Genomic DNA, 20,477 nt, shown 5'->3' on the forward strand with positions numbered 1-20,477 from the left:
CTTTCAGGACAATTATTCTGTCATTTAGCTCGTCCCCTTTCTGAAGACCAATGACGTGCACAATCCGTTTTTGAAAGTGGGTCAGTCTCTGAGAGGTTCTGGCAGACAGGCAGTGGCCCCTGACAGATGGGAGTGACATCATGATGGGGGTCAGATGAGTGACGGCAACGTCCTGTCAATCCAAATTAAAGGCCACATTGGTGTCGGACATCATGTTCTAGTGATATGAACACGTCTAGAGCTTGCAGCTCTGTAAGGCTGTAGTGCTTCAAGCTAAATGCTAACATCAGCATGCTAACAAGCTCACTATTAGTAGGTATGTTTGTGTGTGCGTGTACCAAATTGAATGGCACGTCATCCAAGATATGTAGAGATATTTCAGTGTAAGTGTTTGAGTGACCGACTAAAAACCCTGGAGCCACATCACTAGCACAGCTAATAAAAAGCCCAAACCCTTATGTTGTACCCAAAGCAAAGCTCAATAATAATTTAATGTCACCCTTTTGTGACAATACTTCATCTAGTGTTTCCCAAATTGCACATCAGGCAGCAGACACATGACCAACGCGTTTCATCTCTAGGAGGTATGAATCAAATCAGTTTATTAAAAACATGTCGGACTGATACAGCAGCTGTACAATCTGCCAAATCCTCCTGGATTGATCGAGCTTGTAGTCCTCAGTTGTGCTCAATCATGACAATTATTTTTAACATGAAGTCTTACTCATGAATGAAAAAAAAAATAATAATGGGGGCGAGAAAATTGTTTTGTAAAACTGAAATGTGCAAAAAGACAAAACAGAAAAAAACCTGCAGCTTTACTCCATGAAAAATAAGTTGGACAAATAGTTTGCAGAATTCCCTTTAACAAAACACCTGCTTTCAATTAAACCTGATCACGCACTGGTCATTTAATCATTCAAGTTTCAACAGAGTGTCATGTCATTGCTTGATAACTTCAACCCAGCAATTAGCTCGCGAAGCTTTTACTTTTGGAATAGTCAGTATAGAAATCTGCCTTCATCACCTCATTTAGAAGTCATTTATCAGGAATCACAGACCAGAGACATTTTGTATCTCGTCTGCACATTTCAATTCATAAAAACGTTTCCATGACAACAGCTTGCCTATTGGCAGTGGTGCCGATTTGTTTCCAACACTGACTGGTAAATGTATTATAACGATGCATAACAGGACGCTCAGTGAAAGCCATCTTCCTCTAGTTATCGACCGAGGTAGCCATTCAGAGACCACGCTGGGATGGTGATCCGGGTTCCAGAAAGACAGCGTCTGTGCAGCGAGAGTAACAACTATTTAGGAGCACAGTAACATTCCCACCACCTTGACAAATCATTAAAATTAAAAAAAATCAAAGCAGTGATCACTGGAGTTTCTCCTTCAAACACTGACAAAGGAGGAGAATGAATGGCAGATCAGTAGCCATGAGATTACCATAGGAACCCACAGCTAACATTTACAGTTGGGCTAGATTCTAGTCTGTGGTCCTTCATCCTTACTCATAATGAACATCTGCAGCCTTCATTCTAACAGACTTCCAGTGTACAAAGGGCTGCACAGCACGGGGGGGATAATGTCAACTATCAAGCAGTATTCATTAGAAAAAGAAAAAAGCAGTTTTCAGACATGAATATAAAAACACAACAATCAAGCAAACCAAGCGATGTCACTGGTATACAGTGATGCTTAAAATTAATTTAACTCCTTTGTCCTTTTGAGATTATAAATACGACAAAGAAAGGGAAATGTACTCCCTATTTGGGTTTCAAAAAGGTAGGTACCTGATTATTTACAAATGTTCCCGGGAAAGAAACAAAATAGCATTTTTCTACGCAAACCCGGCGGATGTAATCAGAATCTAACTGGTACTCTCTAATGCTGCACGTAACCTTTAACCTCAGATGAACCGGATCGTATGAATATAGCTCTCCCTCGAAGACCAAAAGGACCGCGCCACATGAACAGGGAGTACACCAGGAGCGTTATCTGACCTCGAGACTGATGCATTTCACACTGCTGCAGCTGGAAAATGGACTAAAATGGCTGCTGGTGGAAACAGGGTGGAGTAGGACAGACTGCTAAGAGATAAGTAGTGAAGGGTGGTAATCCCGTTTGGTATGATGACTTCAAAGACAGAGTGACGATTGATTCAGTGTCCTTGCCCCCCCCCCCCCTCCCATCCCTTTGGCTCGAAACTGAGCATTTCTAATAATGTTACGAGAGCTTGACGGCAATCTTCTGCTCCTTCTTCATCATCCTCTGAACATCTTTCTCCATCTTCTTCCTTTGCTGCTCCATGGACCTCTTTTCTCTCTCAGCCATCTTCTGTTGCCTGTTGGATAGGAGGAAAGGCAAATTGCAAGCAATGTCACTACAGCGCACATCAACAGACGCGAGAGGCCAGCTGGGAGTGAGGAAACCAACATCTTGTTACTTGCGGGGTTGTAATAATGGCCTACACTGCCACCTGCTGGTCAGTGTGTGAACCTACATCCCTCCAACACAAAAGTGAAAGGGAGCTTACAGTATCATCATCAGTACAAAGGTGGCCAGGATGCCTATTGTAAGTGGTCTTTTCAACGAAATCCAGAAGGAGAAGAGCTGACCAAGTCCTGTGTGTTATGCTACACTGACACCAATACTGGATGTTTGCACACTGCCCTATGTGAGAAAGCTTAATAGTTGTTATTTCCACCTTCGTCTTACATACAAAACACACAACTCGTGCAACTGTTCCTTGAAATGGCTGGTGCTATTATTAATGATGAACAATGAATTTGGGCAACTGGAAAATCCGGACAAACCAGTACTGGTGCATGTCTACGTACTGGTGCATGTCTACGTACTGGTGCATGTCTACGTACTGGTGCATGTCTACGTACTGGTGCATGTCTACGTACTGGTGCATGTCTACGTACCGGTGCATGTCTACGTACTGGTGCATGTCTACGTACTGTGTATAGATAGGCGGGGAAACTTCTTGAAATATTACCTGAGCACCACCTCTGCCTCCCACGCAGCATCAGACTCGTCCTCCCAGGCGTTTGAGTCTCCCTGCCAGGTATCCATTTCTCCCAGTTCCCCCTGCACAGACACACTCACACTTATATCCACGACTACAGCCTTTCTACTACAGGAGCTAAACTAAGAGCCTCTTCACTAAACACTTGTTTTGGATGTCTCCTCTAGCTGTACCAGAGATGAACTGTATGGAGCACAATCTACAATTCATATTGTTGCATCTCTGCTAGTTCCCAATTGAATGTCCTAGTTTAGGTAATCACCACACAATCTGATGTGCAAGCATGACAGGGAGATGAGTTAGTGATTGACCTTCTACTGTAAACATGTCTTAACACATCTGTCATGATAGTTGCTCATGAAAATAAAAGGAAAATTCTGATTTTTTTTTATTTTAAATCTCTGGTCCATTAAATAAGTGAATTGAATTTGTTAAAAAAAGGTTTGACTTGTCGTTTACTACGGCCTGAAAAGTACCCATACATGACCGACAAGGGGAATAAAAAGTGATACGATGCTATTTGCTGGAGGCTCTCTCAGTCATTTTGACTAATAATGATAATTTATTGGATGTGTTCGGAACAGAGGACCTGCCTGATGACCTGCCTGATGCTTCTCGTGGTATTAAGCTGTAACTTACTGAGGGTGGACTGAAGGTCATCATATCCTGAGAGGCTGCCAGTCTGCTGGAGAAACCTGCTGAGCCATCAGGCACCAGGTAGTTCAAAGGCTCCCGCTTCTTCAGCACGATCTGCAACATGCAAACCAGAGAGACAGCGGCTGAAACTTACACTGAAGCACTGTGACGCATTACACTCCCGCTCGGATTCGTCTAATACATAATGCAGATACACTATGTCGTGCTCTCATGCATTTATATTATATCTATATAATGTCTTGTTATTATATGGATCTCAAGAAAACTATTTCCAGGAAAAAACAAGCAAAAGGTGAGGACAGGAGCACAGCAATCAGTCGGCTGATATTCCTGTTATACTGGTCTAACCTCATAGTTCAATAAAGGTTCTAGAAACAGAAAATGCAAGTTTAGTGCATCACGGTTCGTGTTTTTGTATAAGTTATCATTGCAGAATCATTTTTTTTTTACCATTTACTTCTTGGGAAATTTGTTATTTGCCACCTAGCAGTGTTTTACAGGCGAGGCCTGAAACCAAGACCAACTCCACCAACAACATAACAATTGATACACTTTTATGAAGTAAAACATTAACCGTAAGGAAGAACGAGCGTATGCACTATTTCAAACGGCAAATGCCACAAACGTATAGAGTGTGGCTACTGTTTGTGCAGTCACCAACCAACTAGAATGATCACAAGATGCCGTGTCATGCTCTGGGTGGCTTATTATCACCAAAGCATTTCCTGGGACAAACCCTGCAGTGCTAGAAAGCTTACCCCTACTTCAAGCGAGTGGGCACAAACATTAGGGAGTCGTGTCTGTGCTGAATGGGCATTGTAAGAAATCATTTAATGAAATATTTAATCTATTTTAAGCTGCAATACGATGAAAGACCGACATGTAATGACTTCCCCAGCTTGAAAACAATGTGTTCAGTGTATTCAGTGGATCATAAGTTTTGTGTTTGTTGGGTAATACTGGACCTGCTGCACTGTCTGTGGACATACCTTCTGTGTTTTCCTGATGGTGGGAGTCATGTCTTTGAAGTAGTCGGGCTCTTCGTCCATCTCGTTGCCTGTGGGGGAAACGTTTCCGTTGCCACCTTCGATCTTAATGCTTGTAGGAGCCTCTTCATCCCAAGAACTCCATTCTTCAATCTCTGCCTGTGCAGAATAGACAATAAAGCACTCTGTGAAGTCAAGTGTACACAAGGAATTCAAGCGCAGGAGTTTGTGTAGTTTATAAGCAAATATAGGACAGTCTCGAATTGTTGTTGGATGATTATATCTGCAGTTTGCGTTGCCACAATATTGACTGATAGGCTCTGAAGTTCTCAGGCCAGGTTGATTGACACGATACTGACCTGTTTTGGTACCGAGGATGAAAAATCCACTGTTGTCGGGAGAGTTATTTGATCACCGCTGAGCTTGCGACCCCTTCCGGTCCTGGAGGCATTGGAAATAGCAGCAGCAACATTGTTACCAAACACTAAGGCCAGATCGCTTTAGTGTGGAGATTGATCCACTGACAGGGATGTGAACTCTGCCAATTACATTTGCAGCATGCACGTGACCCACAAATCAATGATCTGGTTTATGTTAAGTACTACATATTAAAGTTAATTAAAAAAAAAAAAACAGCTATTTGGTTGTGGCTCAGATGTGTGCAACATTTATCAGTATATCCTGTCAATGGTTCAAAGGTATTCGGTTAGATTGTTTTGACGTTTTCCATTAATGTGCATTGACAAGCTCTTCACAAAGGAGAATAGTGTGTATCGGGGGTACTTGTCCAGTTGTGCTCACCTGCATATCAACCTTTTAAAGAAAGACAGTAAGGTGGCTAGACATGTGCAGATCTTGAAAAGACGAAACTGAGTGATGGCCATGATGAAATTGAGCTGGTGGAAAAGGAAAGAGAAAATATTAGCATTTGGATCCACAACCAGGACTTGTTTTGCGCCAAAGCACCAGGATGTATAGTAAAGCAAGCCTCCAGTAACGCTAACCAATTAGTATGCAGGGTAGCGTGACATTGAAAGATAGTCTGCCAGGAATCAGACCTTAAAAAGAAATGTGTTGGCGACAACGAGTCATATTATCCATCATGTGGAGAGCCGTGGCACTAGCATCTTATTCAAATGCTGCTTGAGGGCACACGGATACACTTAGCTAGCTCGTAGATCGCATGCAAATGTTAACGACAGATGCAATGAACATACTTAAACACTAATGTATGCAATTATACTGACAGATACGCGATTTTCCCCATACAACAAAAGACAGACCTAAGGTTAACGTTAACTGTTCGATATAAGACAAGTTCTGCCAACATTTAGCTTATGCTAAATTAACGCAACAGCGTAAACGTTAAGCCTTCACAACACGTTTGCATTAGATTGGCAAGCCATCGTACAGACACTCACCTTGCAAAATGCCAACACACCGTATGCAGAGCAGCTGCTTTCTTCTTGGATGGCTGAAGAGGCAAGTTCATGTATTTGCTAACCGTTGCTTGCTAGCTTAGCCCACAGAAAAACATGATATTTCTGAATCCTTTAATTGACTTCGTGAAACGACACATTGGCAGTGACAAATTATACCGCTGTCATTTTAAAACCATGCATGTAACAGCTGTACAGCCCAATGCGGTTTCATAACAAAACTCCTAAATTGGTGTCGTCTCTCATCTCTGTCTCATGGCTGCCATCTTTGAGCTGGGAGGAGCAGGAACCAAGGAAGCTAGAACAGGGAAGTGCAGCGTGGAGCTGCTGCATTCAGGTACTGTCGGAAAATGAGCGTGCAACAACTTAATCCCCATGGATAAATCAATGACAGTAAACCTTTACATTTGTGTCTGAATATTTTATACACATTATTATTGTCATTTTAAGATGATCTTTTTGTTTAATTTTTGTGAAATCTTTTAATCTGGAAAGCATTTGATGCTTAAGCTTGAAAAATACATATAAATAAAGTTATCATTATTATTGTCACTGTCACACTGATATTATTATTATTATTATTATTGTTATTATTATTATTATTTTATTAAGGGAGGTTCATGAAAAACAGTCACTGCTGTCATTTTTCTATCGAAAATAATTAGCTTTACTGATAGAAATACAAAACCTGAAGAATGAAAATAAACCATAATGTAACTCTAAATATATATAATGCATTATGATAATGAATTGTAAACTATGTATTACACATATTAACATGAGTGTGTCGTGGCTGAGGGTAAGCGCTAGTTTGTAAACACAACCAACGCTGTCGTCACCACACACTATCCAATCAGCACACGACTGGGACGGAAGTGGCATATTTGAAAACTGGCAGTTGAAGGCGAGCCTTTTTTCGTGCTCCAGTGAAACAGGATTAATAACATCGCAAACAAGGTCAGGTGTTTTTCAATAATAACATTCCTTTAATATGAATGAATATGTCTTTATACGTGTTTCTCTATACTTCTTGAGTTTGCGTAGCCCATAGCGGAACCAAGTCGCTACCTACTAACACGCTAATCGTTAACAAAAGCGTTAACAACATGTAGCTAGCTAGCTAGCTGAGCTAACTCCGATTGTAAACACGAAAGAGTAAATTCCTTTGTAAATCTAGAACGATGTCCAATAATCTGTCTTGCATAAATCAGTGGAACTCTTCCTTGCTTCGCAGCGATTATAAATACAAGGTATTTAAAGAAAGTTAGCTAGTTAATAGGTCCATAAAGCTGCACGTCATGGTGGTAACGTGCAATTTATTTATTTTAGTTATCGTAACGTTAGTCGGTTAAACCACATCCTGGCTGATATGTTAAATGTCACTTATAATGTTACCGGTTTAGCAGAGTGTCTTGTAGGAGTAAGTCCTATTTAAAAAGTCTAAAATCGTGTCATCAAATCACTAATGCACTTTGTCATACCAAGTAAGGAATCATTAAATCGTCATTCTCTAAACGTGCTTTCTGTTCAAGACAGCATGCATATCTGGGCTAATGTTACGTGTCTGCTTCTCAATTTCAGATGGAAGAAGAGGAGCATACAGACAGGAAGCAGCGGTTTGCCATGCTTTTTCAAAAGATCAACAACATTACAAAGGATCTCCATAAAGGTAATGACCCAGTAGTGAGCTCCATATGCATCGGTATCCATATGTACATACTTCATAAAATCATAATAACACCTTGTACTTCTTACAGATGACACGGACAATATTAAACAGGTTATCGGCTCAAACTCGCCTGAGTCGTGCCTCTCATATTTGACGGACCTGGAGAAGAAAGGGGACCCTCACTTGGATCGTAACCACCTCACCAGACTTATTGACTTTTATACCAGAGTATTCTCCAATATGCCGCTGGGAAAACACTGTCAGAATGAGAGCTATGCCCGGCTGTTGGTCAGATTTGCAGAGCTAAAAGCGTGAGTAACCAAGTTATTACTTTAATATACAATACCTTTATCCTTCTACTTTTTAATTCTGTATTCATCGGTAGATTGATTAGGCCGGATTAAATATATAATTTTGAAAGTTGGGCATTTAGTCTATTTTTCCTGTTGTTTTTTATTAGAATTCAAGATGTCAATGAGGGAGAAGCCAACTTCAACGTGGCGAGATCTCACAGCCAGAACTTTGCATTTGTTCACATTGCACATGCACAGTTTGAACATTCTCAAGGTAGGTTTGTTTGTTGGTCTTGTGCATAGAAGCACATTCTCATGACACGTTATCTGGGGTAATTCAGTGTCTGCTGTATCATCTGACCAGGCAACACAAAGAGAGGCATTTACATATTGCATAATGCTATTGAGCTGGGTGCCAAACCAAAGGAGCTGCTGGAGGCTGCCTTGCAGAGCATGCAGATGGGGAAACAACTATTATTCTGTTCAGAGGATAAGGAAAATGTACTACGTGAGTTTTTTATTTATTCCATGGAATTACATTGTTTGATCGCTTGATGTTACATTGCAATATTATCAAATACATATTAACTTCTCATTGTCTGATTTTTCTCATGTTGCCATGTTTTCTTCCTGCCAGAGTTGTCGAACAGTAATGTGCACGGTTCTGTCAAAAAGGGCTCGGTATTCCAAAAAGTCTGCCGAACATCGGACGGCACAGGCGAGTTGCAGCTCTCCAGTAATTTTGGTTCAGGGTAAGAATAAAACGCCACTTTCCAGCATTTAATAAGACCTCAGTTTGATTTAGGAAGTATTCCATCTTGTCGATCTCTGCCCTGCAGGACGGAATCCCTCGGTGGATCATCAGATGACCAACTGTCAGGCTGGAGGTCTGGATCTCATTGCAAGAGAGTAGTTGGCATGGTGAGAGTTACAGTTCATCCTACTTGTGTTCTTACACATGCTTTTTTTTTCTCTGTGTGATCCTTTTTACCATGTCTTTTTCCTTACAAAGATCGTATGATATTCATTACAAAATCGCCCTTGAAGTTTTAAAGTTGTATGCTCTACTTTTGTACTGCAGCCAGGGAGAGTTCCCGTCGTACCTTTCTCTATCCCCGAAAAGGATGATGATGACGACATCATCAATGAGAAGCCCTCAAAGAGAAATAATGCATCAATCCACACCAGCATGTCCAGGTAACTCTTTATACCAACATCTATTTGCAAATGTGTTTGATTTTATTATGTCTTGAGGAATACTGCATGAAAACAGTTTTGTCGCCAAATAAAATATGATATTCCTCCGGTTGCATTCTGTCAAATGGCCAGCAGGGGGCGGCGACTCTAGATGGAAAAATAAGTCTGATTGTATATGAGAAAGATATTGATCATTGTAGATAGCAATAGATAGATATACCTGTCACTTCCCATGTTCACTTTGGATGCAAATTCTTAAATATTTCAACACAAATGTGTAATAATCATTCATTTCAAGTGTTGTATGTGTTATTGATACTTCATTTCTTTCATTTTGTCTCAGGCAAACATCTGGTTCGAACGTGAACCCGCTATTTGGACTATCATCTTCAAAGATAAAAGATGTCGATCGTTTATACTATCGAGTGAGTAAAAAAAAAAAAAAAAGAAACGAGCTACAGAATGTTTGGGTCGGGCAATATCCGAATCATTACAACATTGAGTTAAAGGAAGAAGTGTTAAATCGCTCTCTTATGTCGCTGTGTTCTCAGCCACCAGCTGTCAGTCCCGAGTATTGCCCTTGGGAGGACCAGGCAGCGGTGGACTCCACCACCACACTCCTCCACACACACGACACAAGGGACGCTCCGAGAGTGGAAGGTACTGCACTGCTTGTTGAGTTGCCGATGAAAACGTTCAGAGCCGTGGGAGCAATGTGCATTTAGTGTTTTGACCGTTTCGATGACATTTAGTTTTTTCCCCGCCCCCTCCTGGCAGATGTGACGTTCATCTTCGACCAGGTCGTCAATTCACATTCCCCCGAGTCGTGTTGGACGTATCTGATGGACCTGGAGAAGAGAGGCAGCCCTCACACAGACATCTACCTCCTGAATAAGCTCAAGGACTGTTACTCTAAAATCTTCTCCAGGCTGCCGATAAGACAGTTCAGCAAAAACGCCAGCTACGCCAGAATACTGGTCAGATACGCAGAACTCAAGGGGTGAGAAGAAAAAAACACGAAGATTGTGATCAGTTTGACAGCATTTCTTTAAGACATTTATTAAATGTGACCATATATCATGTCTCATGTGTAGAAGCCCGTGTGTCTGGATGTGTCTGTTCTCGCTCTGTAGGTTAAAATCAGTGCATACAGCACTTTAACCCTCTCAAAATAGTGTTTATTCTAACAAGCTTTGTCAACCACTTTGTAAAGTATAACCACATTTCTGCCTTTTTTTTTCTTTTGCAGGATTGAAGACCCAGATGAAGCCCAGGACCACTTCATAGTTGCAAGATCCAACTGTAAATCCTTTGCCTTTGTCCACGTAGCACATGCCCAGTTTGAGCTTTCTCAAGGTACAATGGCTTTGTGTTTTAGTTTCCATAAATCTCATCTGACACGGACCAAATGCACAGATTAACGCAGTTATGAGTACACGTTTAATGGAATACATGCAGGTTTACATTTAACAACATTCATATGACGAACTTTTAAATGAACTGACTTGTACAGATGTGTGCCAGTGTCCTAATACTCTTACCAGCTCTGGCTTTATTTATAGAGAGGTTGACTAGACAAGTGTTGATTTTACTGAAATTAAAAAACGTTTTTCCTCTTTTCCTTTTAAGGTAATGTGATCAAAGCAACTTCAATTCTGCACAAAGCCCAGGCGTTAAATGCCAGGCCAGCGGAGCTCCTGGAGTTGGCCATACGTAACCTGAAAGCTGGGGAGAAACAGCTCGTGCCCCCCAGGGAGGAGGAGGAGGAACATCCCGCAGGTAGAGATTAACTGAGGAGAGTTGTTAAAGTTAAAACACTGAGTTGGAGATGGTTTTCATTTCTACGCTCTTTTCTTGTAGATTTGCAAACATTTGCTGCGGTAAGTGCGTCTACTTGTGGGAGAAACCAGGAACTTCATCTTCCTGGTCGGGTCCCTGTGAACCGGTCAGCGGAACAGCCGAAAGCTGCCAGCAAGGAGCCTTCATCCGAGTGGAAGATGCCAACTCTCATCAACCGGCACGTTTCTCCAGAGGTCTGCTGACATTCGTTACTGCTGTTTTCTGTGCAATGCATTTAGAGCAAATGTGTAAGATGTTTCATAAACTGCTCTTTCTTACTGTTGGGGACTAATAACTACTTTCCCTTATTTGTCAGTGTTTTCTCCAAGCTTGCTGTCTCCATTCCACTTTTTAATCAACTGTAGTCTCATAAACATACCCTAGTGCTGATCAAATCATTCCAAATTATTTTCCTCCTAGGATAAACGAACTACACCTCCTGACCCCAGACCCGTTCCCCGTATGCGTGAGTCCCTCCCCACTCCATCCCTCCATCTTCCTTCAAGAACGAACCTACCGACAGTCTGTCAGACACCGAACGGCTACAGGAACCCCTGTGCTAGCAGGTATCTTTAAAATACATTTCTTGTTTCTTTATGTGCTGCTTTCTATCATTATAAAATGTGCCCAATAACACCTACTTCCACCCCCCCCCCAGCTTTATTACTCCTGTCTTAAAGCGAGGCCCTGAGGTGTCTTCCTCTGCAGTGGCAGCGCACAGAACCGGACCCGTTCAGCAGCCGTGCACACCGCTAAACCAAACGCCATGCTTCCAAACTCCACAGGTACAACATCTTCATGCCCTACTTTTGCTCTTATCTTGGATACTAAATCGATTTTTAGACTCCGAGGACATACTGCATGTGTCCACAACGTTTTCCGTGACACCAAACACCCGTCGTAACTCATAAGGCCACAATAACTAACTCAGCAATCGGAAAGCTTTTTTTTTGTGATGCTTTTTACAGTTCATACAGCAGAGATGAACTGCATGATGCATCTGTACATGTAAAGATTAACGTAGCTCGTCTTGCAGTATGAAACGCAGGAAGGCCGTCGCAAGGAATCATTTAAAACTGTAACGACATGATGTAATGACTTTTGCTTGAATTCAATTTTAGGCGTCCCTCTCTGCGTTGTCAAACGAAACCATCACCATCAAAGGCAAGCAGTTCTTCATACTCAAGATGATTGGACGTGGTGGATCTAGTAAGGTAAAAAAACATTAGTGGGAAATTGTCATTATGTTACAGCGATCGTCGGCTTTGCTCTTGCTGCTGTTTGCGCCTCTAATCAGTGAGCGTTGTTTTTCTGCTCGTTCCAGGTCTACCAGGTCCTCGATCACAAAAAGCAGCTGTTTGCTGTGAAATACGTCGACCTCGAGGAGGCCGACGCTCAGACAATAGAGAGCTACAAAAACGAGATTGAACATCTGAACCGCTTGCAGCAGTACAGCGATCAAATCATCAAGCTGTATGACTAGTAAGCACATGTCCAAAACCAATGTGTCGATGCATTGACGAGGAGTCACCTTTAAGTCACATTTGTATACAAAATACAGAAATCTAATGGGTCGAATAACCATGACGGATGTTTATGTGTTTCCAGTGAAATAACCAACAGCTCCATCTACATGCGGATGGAGTGTGGAAACTTGGATCTGAACACTTGGTTGCGAAACCGCAAGACTGTGAATCCGCTGGAGCGGAAGTTCTACTGGAAGAACATGCTGGAGGCCGTCCACACCATCCACAAACACGGTCCGCCCTCCTCCAGAGCTCTCACTACTCTCCCCCTCAATCTCAGCGTTGTTTACTGAATGGCACGTGAAGATGAGCTTCATTTCTAACAATTCCAAATATACTAAATGTCCTCTTGTGTCTTTTTTTTTTTTTATGCAGGCATTGTCCACAGTGACCTGAAGCCGGCAAATTTTGTCATTGTGAATGCGTCGCTGAAGTTGATTGACTTTGGCATCGCCAACAGAATCCAGCCAGATGTTACGAGCATTATGAAGGACTCGCAGGTAAGAGTTATCTCATACATACACGCTGAGTCTCTTGCATGTTGTGTTGACATGCAGCACTCGTGATTAGATTGGTATGAAAACACGTAATCGGGCTGTATTGGATCTATACTCCGGGTGGAAAGGTCTCCACCCGTGTAACGCGTGGTTGTTTGTCAAACACAGGTCGGAACCTTGAACTACATGCCCCCTGAAGCCATCAAAGACACCTCATCCCAGGCAGGAAAAGCCCGCTCAAAGGTACCAAGCTTAGTCAATTAAACATTCGGAGCGATCCTTTCTGATTGCAGCGCTGTTGTGAAAACATTTTTATTTATTTTTTTCTTTGTTTCTCTCAAAGATCAGTCCCAAGGGTGACGTGTGGTCCCTTGGGTGCATCCTGTACTGCATGACTTACGGGAAAACTCCATTCCAAGGCATCACCAATCAGATTGCCAAGCTGCACGCCATCATCGACCGGTCTCATAGGATTGAATTTCCCGACATCGCCGAGAAGGATTTGCTGGATGTGTTGAAGGTGAGAGGCCGCGACTGAACTGTATGAGTGTAGAGCGAACACAAGAGATACAAGTCAAGTGTTTAGGCTGTTTGAAGTGATGGTAAACTCGCTCATTGTGTTTCCATAATGGAGGTAACCCTGCTGGGATAAAAGCTTGCATATTAGTTGGCCTCGTAAAGCACTTTATTGTGCTTCCACTGTAGTGACCATACACTTATGGTAAATAGACTTTCACCCATTCACACCCATTCAGTCACTGATGGCAGGCGCTACCATGCAAGGTGCCACCTGCCCATCAGGACTAGCTAACATCCACACATCGTAGGCACAGCTACGGGAGCAATTTGGGTGTCTTGCCCAACGTCTCGCCCCTTTTGTTTTGTTCCTTACTGTTATGATGTCATCTATTTTGTTCTTATTATAAATGCTTTTATTGTTTCTGTTTTTTACCATGTAAAGTGTCTTTGAGTGCCTTTTTAAAGCGCTATATAAATAAAATGTAGTATACAGTGCCTATAAATGTACGGTGCAGGTTAATATTTACATTTTTTTTTATTAAATTAATATTGTTTATCCCATCAAATACATTAGATTTATCACTTTTACGTCAGAGTGAACTCCTGTTCACGTTCACTGTGTTGAAATTTTTTTACATAAGGGTTAAACATGCATTCATGTATGTTACAGGTTGAACTAAAATATTGATGTCCATAGATTCAAACTGGCCACTGTAGAAGTTCTGTTGAAGTGATGTGAAATACAAATCGGTTGTTTTTATCTGGTTGCTTCAGAGGTGCTTGGTACGAAACCCCAGAGAGCGAATCTCTATTGCAGAGCTGCTGGAACATTCATACCTTCAGCTGAAGCAACAAGCATCACCTGGACCAGGTATACACACACACACACACACACACACACACACTCATCAAACTATATTTGCCAACTTTGCTGTTCACCATGTGACGCTGACCCGTACTCGACTCGGCTGTTTCAGAGCGTCCGAGTAACCGTGATCTCCAGAAGATCCTGACGGACCTCGCAGCCCTCCAGTCTCCAAACAGTATCGTTCGAGCTGCTAATGTGAGATTTACGAAGGCATAACTTTAGATCTTTAACTCCATCCACGAGTTTCTCAAATAATAACTCTGCTTTCTGCTTTTCACAGAATCTGGCCAAAATGTGCAGCAGCGGCAGGAAGTTGGATGTTGCAGAATGTGCAAAGTCCTCAACCTTTAACCCCTGTTAACCCCTTCAGTACAGCAACAGTACTTTCTGTAAGATGTAGAACTAACAAATCTATGTTTGTATGTTTGTGACTTTGAAACAAAATCATTATATTGCTTCATTTTTACTCCTGTCCTCTGATAATAAATGTAAGCATACAGCATAGTCAAATAGAAGTACTGTATCCTTAGGACTTGTTGATTTATTTGTCTCCACTGAAAAGAAGGATGGGTACCTGACACGGTGTGCTATTTTAACACATTTCTTTGTGGTAGAAGGGTTCATTAAGTTGAGTTTATCAAGATAGTCCCTAAATTTAAATACTCAAACACTCCTAGTGAGACAAACGCAATGAGGACATTTTTCTTGATTGTTTTTTTTTATTGTCTAACTAAATTGTTGTGTAGTGTTTTGATTTTTTTCATAATGGTGACGTGAGGTAAATTAAATAGTCGACATTTCTAAATGCAAAACACTTTTTTTTTTTTTACTTGTTGGCTGGTCTGTGCAAATCTAAATCCAGCACACCAATGAAGAATAGATCTTTATGAAAGGCGATACGTTAAGAAAAAGTGCTCGTATTGCAATAAATCTAGGAGAATACTGGTACAGTGAAACACCATGGACATTGTATGAATCTAACCGAATATTCAGCATTCAGAGTTTTTAAGAAAAATAAATAAATGAGATTTCAAATATGACGAAACACCTTTCTACTTTGGAGGTAACTCGCTTTAAATTTCTCCAAAACTGTGTATGAGGAAAATCGACAGTGTTGCAATATATTTTGACTTTAGAGCTTAGTAAAATTACATGAAATTAGACATGATCCGTTTAATCAAAGTCACGTTTGTGTTCACAGAGTTGTTTCTGTTGGCACTGATATTTGTTTTTCCACCGTATTGTGCTGTTGCTTTACCATCTTTCTACCAGTAGATGGCAGTATACGAGTATTTACACTATAGATTTAGTAATTTAATTAGCAAGCTAGTTATACATCATGTATTTACTTTTGCAAATTAACCATAAAATAGATGCAATAAACTCCAGTAAATGCATATGTATCAATAACCCAGATAATTAACAACGGCACAGGTAAATATGACTAAATCTATGGTTTAAATACACGTATACTGCCATCTACTGGTAGAAACACTTTTACTCTGCGTCTCCTTATACAGTCTATGCCTATGCCAGAGGTCCCCAACCTTTTTTGCACCACGGACCGGTTTCATGTAAGACAATATTTTCACGGACCGGCCTTCAAGGTGTGGCGGAAAAACACGTCGAAATAAAATGATACGATCAGCATGAAAACAAATATAAAATGCATAAATAAATACAACTCACAATAACGCTGAATCAGTGGGAGCCCTGAGCTTGTTTCTCTGCAACGAGACGGTCCCATCTGGGGGTAATGGGAGACAATGACACCCGAAGTCTGTTCCTGATGTCCAGTCTACTCCGTAATTTAGTTTTGATTGCTGTCGCTGCAGAACATCCCGCTTCACAAAGAGGATGTGTGAAATGGAAGCAGGGTTTTCAGTGCTTTAGTGGCGATCTCAGGATATTCAGCCTTGATTTTAATCCAAAACACCAGCAGAGTTGTTGTCTCAAACATACTTTTAAGGCCACCGTCATTTACAATCTCCAGCAGCTGATCTTCCTCTGTCGCCACATATACAGAGCGGGTTAGGCGCGTCAGAATTACTCCTGATGTTTAATCAGACTCCTGATATTGATATTGTCTGAATTAGATGAAGCTCTAATTTTCTTGGAAGTTGTCGGCTCTTCTTCTGTCTCCTTAGTGGCCTTTCACCCTTTGCAAAGAAGCTCTCCAAAAGTTATTTACTCATTTTCGCTAGTTTTGCTTAATTTTTGAGGTAACGTATCACGTGACCGAGACAAGCGTCTTGACATGTGTCAAGAGGCACAGGCGGATGAAATTGCGAGAGAATCCGGTCATTTTTCTAAATAAAACTACTTTCAGACTCTGATAATCAATAAAACGGAAATAATATAATATGTATTCTTTCTGTGCGGCCCGGTACCAAATGATCCACGGCCCGGTGGTTGGGGACCACTTAATCATGTTTTTAATTTTTTTATGTTTCATTTTAATCTGGCCCTAAATACCTAATTCATTTTTGCTGCACATTTTAATTTGGGGTTGTCGCAATAAACTTCTTTTGGCAGGTAAATTAACATATTCGATAGTTCAGGTTCAATGAGGAAATTGACAGGTTTGTCTAAAGTTTCTCATCGTCTTGATCCCCATATTAGTAAGTGTCCTGGAAGTGAGCATTTATTTTAAATATGGGAAACATATGGTAAACATGTCCCCTAGTGGGGACATGTTTACCCCACATGTTTATAGTCATCAGACAGAAAAATGCATTTTCAAGCTTTCATTTAATGGCAGAAGCAGAATTAGAGTTCATTACCTATTTGAAATGACAACAAATGTATTGTGTCAATGATACATATTAGTTTTTAAGATTGTCTAACACATAGTTTTTGAGTTTTGAAATCAACTAAATATGTCTCTTTATAGGTTTTGTTCATATTCGCCATACGTTCCCCAGTGTGTCACTAAATGTTGTCTTTCGATAGTGTTTCTGTTGTGATACAACACCACTGATCCAGTCTTCAGTGAATGATCAGGAGAGATGAATTAGATGGTACTTTGTCAAAAGTCATGGATTATGTCGGATAGTCATAAAAAAGTCATAGTATACCATGTTGAATAAAGTCATAACAAAGTCAGTATAGTATGTCGAAAAAAGTCATCGTAAAATGCAAATTGGGTTTCTTCCAATCAGAGCAGTGAAACAAAAAACAAACAAAAAATAATGAGTAGAAAGACTTATTATTTGTCTTAATAACTATTATCCACCAAATAATTCAGTTCAAAACTGTTTTACGGTCTTAAATCCATCAACTGACTAATTCCCAAACGCAGGTGCAGGTGAGATTTGGGTGTGGATATAGTTACCATACAGTACACGGGATGCAATATACAGTATTAGCATTTGAATATGAATTCGCAAATATAGACAGCTTAACAATGTTAAAAGGATCATTTGTGGAGTTATTAGCAACAGCTTCAACTTTTGTTGTGACTTGTTGTATGTATGATTTAAAATATCTGCAAAGCAAGAGACAACAATATTGTTTTTGTAATATACAGTGTTATGTCATAACTGCTAATGGGTCATAATGTGTGGAGGTTTGTGAAAACTTTGCCATGGAAAACATAGTGAACACTGGACTAGAAAATAGTGAATTCATAAAAGGAGCCATTATCTGCCCTTGAGAATAGAACAGAATAGAATAGAATGCTGGATGGAACATGTGTGTTCCATCACAGAATTAGAATTAGTTAAAAATTATTAAAAATTTGTTGACTTGTCATCTTATGAAGCCAGATGGCTTGTGCCAACCTCAGTAACCTCAGTATCTTCAACCACTCAACACCCAGGTAGTAGCCCTGGCTTCTCTGAGCCAATGCTGACGGTGAGTGTTTGAACTGTGGAGCTGACACAGTCGCGCTCTTGAGTTCTGCATGGTGACAGGAGTCAGCATGTGGGGCAAGCCGCAGGCTGCCGTCAGCATTGTGTAAAGATGGCCGGCCAGTCTTCAATGCTACCTGGGGGCAGGTAAGATATCAGGTAAGATACCAAACTCCTGTCCTGTAAACCAGCAGCATATCTGACCTGTAACTTTGGATTCAGAATAGACTTTGACTGCTACCACTTTACGTAATTTGGCTCAGGATGTTTGGTGCCACCATGATGATTTTAGGATTACCAAATCCCTCCTTGAATATCAAATTGTTAACATTAATTATTTACTGAGAGTTAAGTACAGTAAAACCTCTCTCAGTAACCTGCAGGTGCCGCCTCCACCTGCAGGTTACTGGCAGACAGCTTAAGTCATGCCTCCACCTACAGCCTATGCCAGCAACATGCAGGTGCTGCCTCCACCTGCAGATTCTGGCAGACAGCTTAGATCACACCTCCACCTATCGCCTCTGCCAGCAACATGCAGGTGCCGCCTCCACCTGCAGGTTACTGGCAGACAGCTTAAGTCATGCCTCCACCTACAGCCTCTGCCACCAACATGCAGGTGCCGCCTCCACCTGCAGATTCTGGCAGACAGCTTAGGTCACGCCTCCACCTATCGCCTCTGCCGGCAACCTGCAGGTGCCGCTTCCACCTGCAGGTTACTGGCAGACAGCTTAGGTCAAGCCTCCACCTACAGCCTCTGCCAGCAACCTGCAGGTGCTGCCTCCACCTGCAGATTCTGGCAGACAGCTTAAGTCATGCCTCCACCTACAGCCTCTCTCAGTAACCTGCAGGTGCCGCCTCCACCTGCAGGTTGCTGGCAGGCAGCTTAGGTCAAGCCTCCAACTACAGCCTCTCTCAGTAACCTGCAGGTGCTGCCTCCACCTGCAGGTTACTGGCAGACAGCTTAAGTCATGCCTCCACCTACAGCCTCTGCCAGCAACATGCAGGTGCTGCCTCCACCTGCAGATTCTGGCAGACAGCTTAGGTCACGCCTCCACCTACAGCCTCTCTCAGTAACCTGCAGGTGCCGCCTCCACCTGCAGATTCTGGCAGACAGCTTAGGTCACACCTCCACCTATCGCCTCTGCCGGCAACCTGCAGGTGCCGCCTCCACCTGCAGATTCTGGCAGACAGCTTAGGTCACGCCTCCACCTACAGCCTCTCTCAGTAACCTGCAGGTGCCGCCTCCACCTGCAGATTCTGGCAGACAGCTTAGGACACGCCTCCACCTACAGCCTCTCTCAGTAACCTGCAGGTGCCGCCTCCACCTGCAGGTTACTGGCAGACAGCTTAAGTCATGCCTCCACCTACAGCCTCTGCCAGCAACATGCAGGTGCTGCCTCCACCTGCAGATTCTGGCAGACAGCTTAGGTCACGCCTCCACCTATCGCCTCTGCCAGCAACCTGCAGGTGCAACCTCCACCTGACAGCTGCCATCTTAATATCCACCTACAGGCTCTACCAACAACCATTACCGCTGCCTCCACCTGCAGATCCTCACAGACACCCGCCATCTGAACCTTCACCTGCAGCCATCAACCTCGGCCTCCACCTGAAGACGCTGCCAGATGACTCTAGCTCCACCTGAAGCCTCCTCCATCAACCTGCACCGCTGCCTCCTCTCCTATCGCCATGTGAAGACCATAGAGGAACAGCAGGGACCGATGAGGACGATCCCTTCTACCAGAGCTGTGTACCAGAGATGCTCCATCCTCCTCCACATCCTGCACATTCGCCACCGACTCCTGCTGCTCCTCTCCCAAACTGAGAGCGCCCCTCCCTGTCTCAATTCCACCACCGCCAGATTAGTGGAAGTCTGAAGGATGCAGAGACGGCCATTTAGCTCGCTCTGTTACTGTGCACGTGTAAACCTTTTCACTGTTGCTCAATAAATGTCCATCATTCTCTGCAGTCATCAGATCAGTCGTTTGTGTCCACAAGAGTTAACATAAAACAGACACGTTCATATTAGAGATCATAGTCAGTTTTTTATGTTTTTTACTTCAGTTTACCAGCAGATATATTTACTTACTTTTTAC

The 20,477-nt window shown here is 42.2% G+C and overlaps 2 protein-coding genes across 3 annotated transcripts; one reads left to right on the top strand and one right to left on the bottom strand.

The window, feature by feature from the left end:
* Positions 1-576: 576 nt before the first annotated feature.
* On the bottom strand, positions 577-6,400 carry ebag9 (estrogen receptor binding site associated antigen 9). Its single transcript, XM_076096584.1, has 7 exons — positions 6,105-6,400; positions 5,485-5,579; positions 5,043-5,124; positions 4,687-4,842; positions 3,680-3,790; positions 3,011-3,102; positions 577-2,350 (listed from the first exon to the last, which is right to left on the bottom strand). Exons 2-7 carry the CDS (start codon positions 5,565-5,567, stop codon positions 2,233-2,235), a joined length of 642 nt encoding a protein of 213 aa, XP_075952699.1. The 5' UTR covers positions 5,568-5,579; positions 6,105-6,400; the 3' UTR covers positions 577-2,232.
* Positions 6,401-7,694: 1,294 nt separating this feature from the next.
* ttk (ttk protein kinase) lies at positions 7,695-15,942 on the top strand. Of its 2 annotated transcripts, XM_076096514.1 has the most exons (24): positions 7,695-7,791; positions 7,880-8,102; positions 8,252-8,358; positions 8,449-8,592; positions 8,722-8,836; positions 8,924-9,005; positions 9,166-9,281; positions 9,625-9,706; positions 9,833-9,941; positions 10,059-10,281; positions 10,531-10,637; positions 10,911-11,060; positions 11,142-11,314; positions 11,541-11,686; positions 11,779-11,905; positions 12,242-12,334; positions 12,445-12,602; positions 12,729-12,880; positions 13,022-13,146; positions 13,312-13,386; positions 13,487-13,663; positions 14,437-14,533; positions 14,640-14,725; positions 14,811-15,942. In XM_076096514.1, exons 1-24 carry the CDS (start codon positions 7,704-7,706, stop codon positions 14,889-14,891), a joined length of 3,036 nt encoding a protein of 1,011 aa, XP_075952629.1. In that variant the 5' UTR covers positions 7,695-7,703; the 3' UTR covers positions 14,892-15,942. The 2 variants fall into 2 exon arrangements, with proteins under 2 accessions (XP_075952629.1, XP_075952628.1); XM_076096513.1 differs by having other exon boundaries at positions 9,625-9,941.
* Positions 15,943-20,477: the final 4,535 nt, after the last annotated feature.

Source organism: Anarhichas minor, unplaced genomic scaffold (genome assembly GCF_050575085.1).
Source record: "Anarhichas minor isolate MPS153535 unplaced genomic scaffold, ASM5057508v1 ptg000022l, whole genome shotgun sequence".
NCBI classification, from domain to species: Eukaryota; Metazoa; Chordata; class Actinopteri; order Perciformes; family Anarhichadidae; genus Anarhichas; species Anarhichas minor.

Coding starts and splice junctions, on each gene's coding strand:
- ebag9 (XM_076096584.1), bottom strand. CDS start 5,567: ATGGCCATCACTCAGTTTCGTCTTTTCAAGATCTGCACATGTCTAGCC. Junction 5,125..5,484: donor TTTAAAAGGTTGATATGCAG/GTGAGCACAACT, acceptor CAATGCCTCCAG/GACCGGAAGGGGTCGCAAGC. Junction 3,791..4,686: donor CCATCAGGAAAACACAGAAG/GTATGTCCACAG, acceptor TGCATGTTGCAG/ATCGTGCTGAAGAAGCGGGA.
- ttk (XM_076096513.1), top strand. CDS start 7,704: ATGGAAGAAGAGGAGCATACAGACAGGAAGCAGCGGTTTGCCATGCTT. Junction 11,906..12,241: donor CATGCTTCCAAACTCCACAG/GTACAACATCTT, acceptor ATTCAATTTTAG/GCGTCCCTCTCTGCGTTGTC. Junction 12,881..13,021: donor CCACACCATCCACAAACACG/GTCCGCCCTCCT, acceptor TTTTTTATGCAG/GCATTGTCCACAGTGACCTG.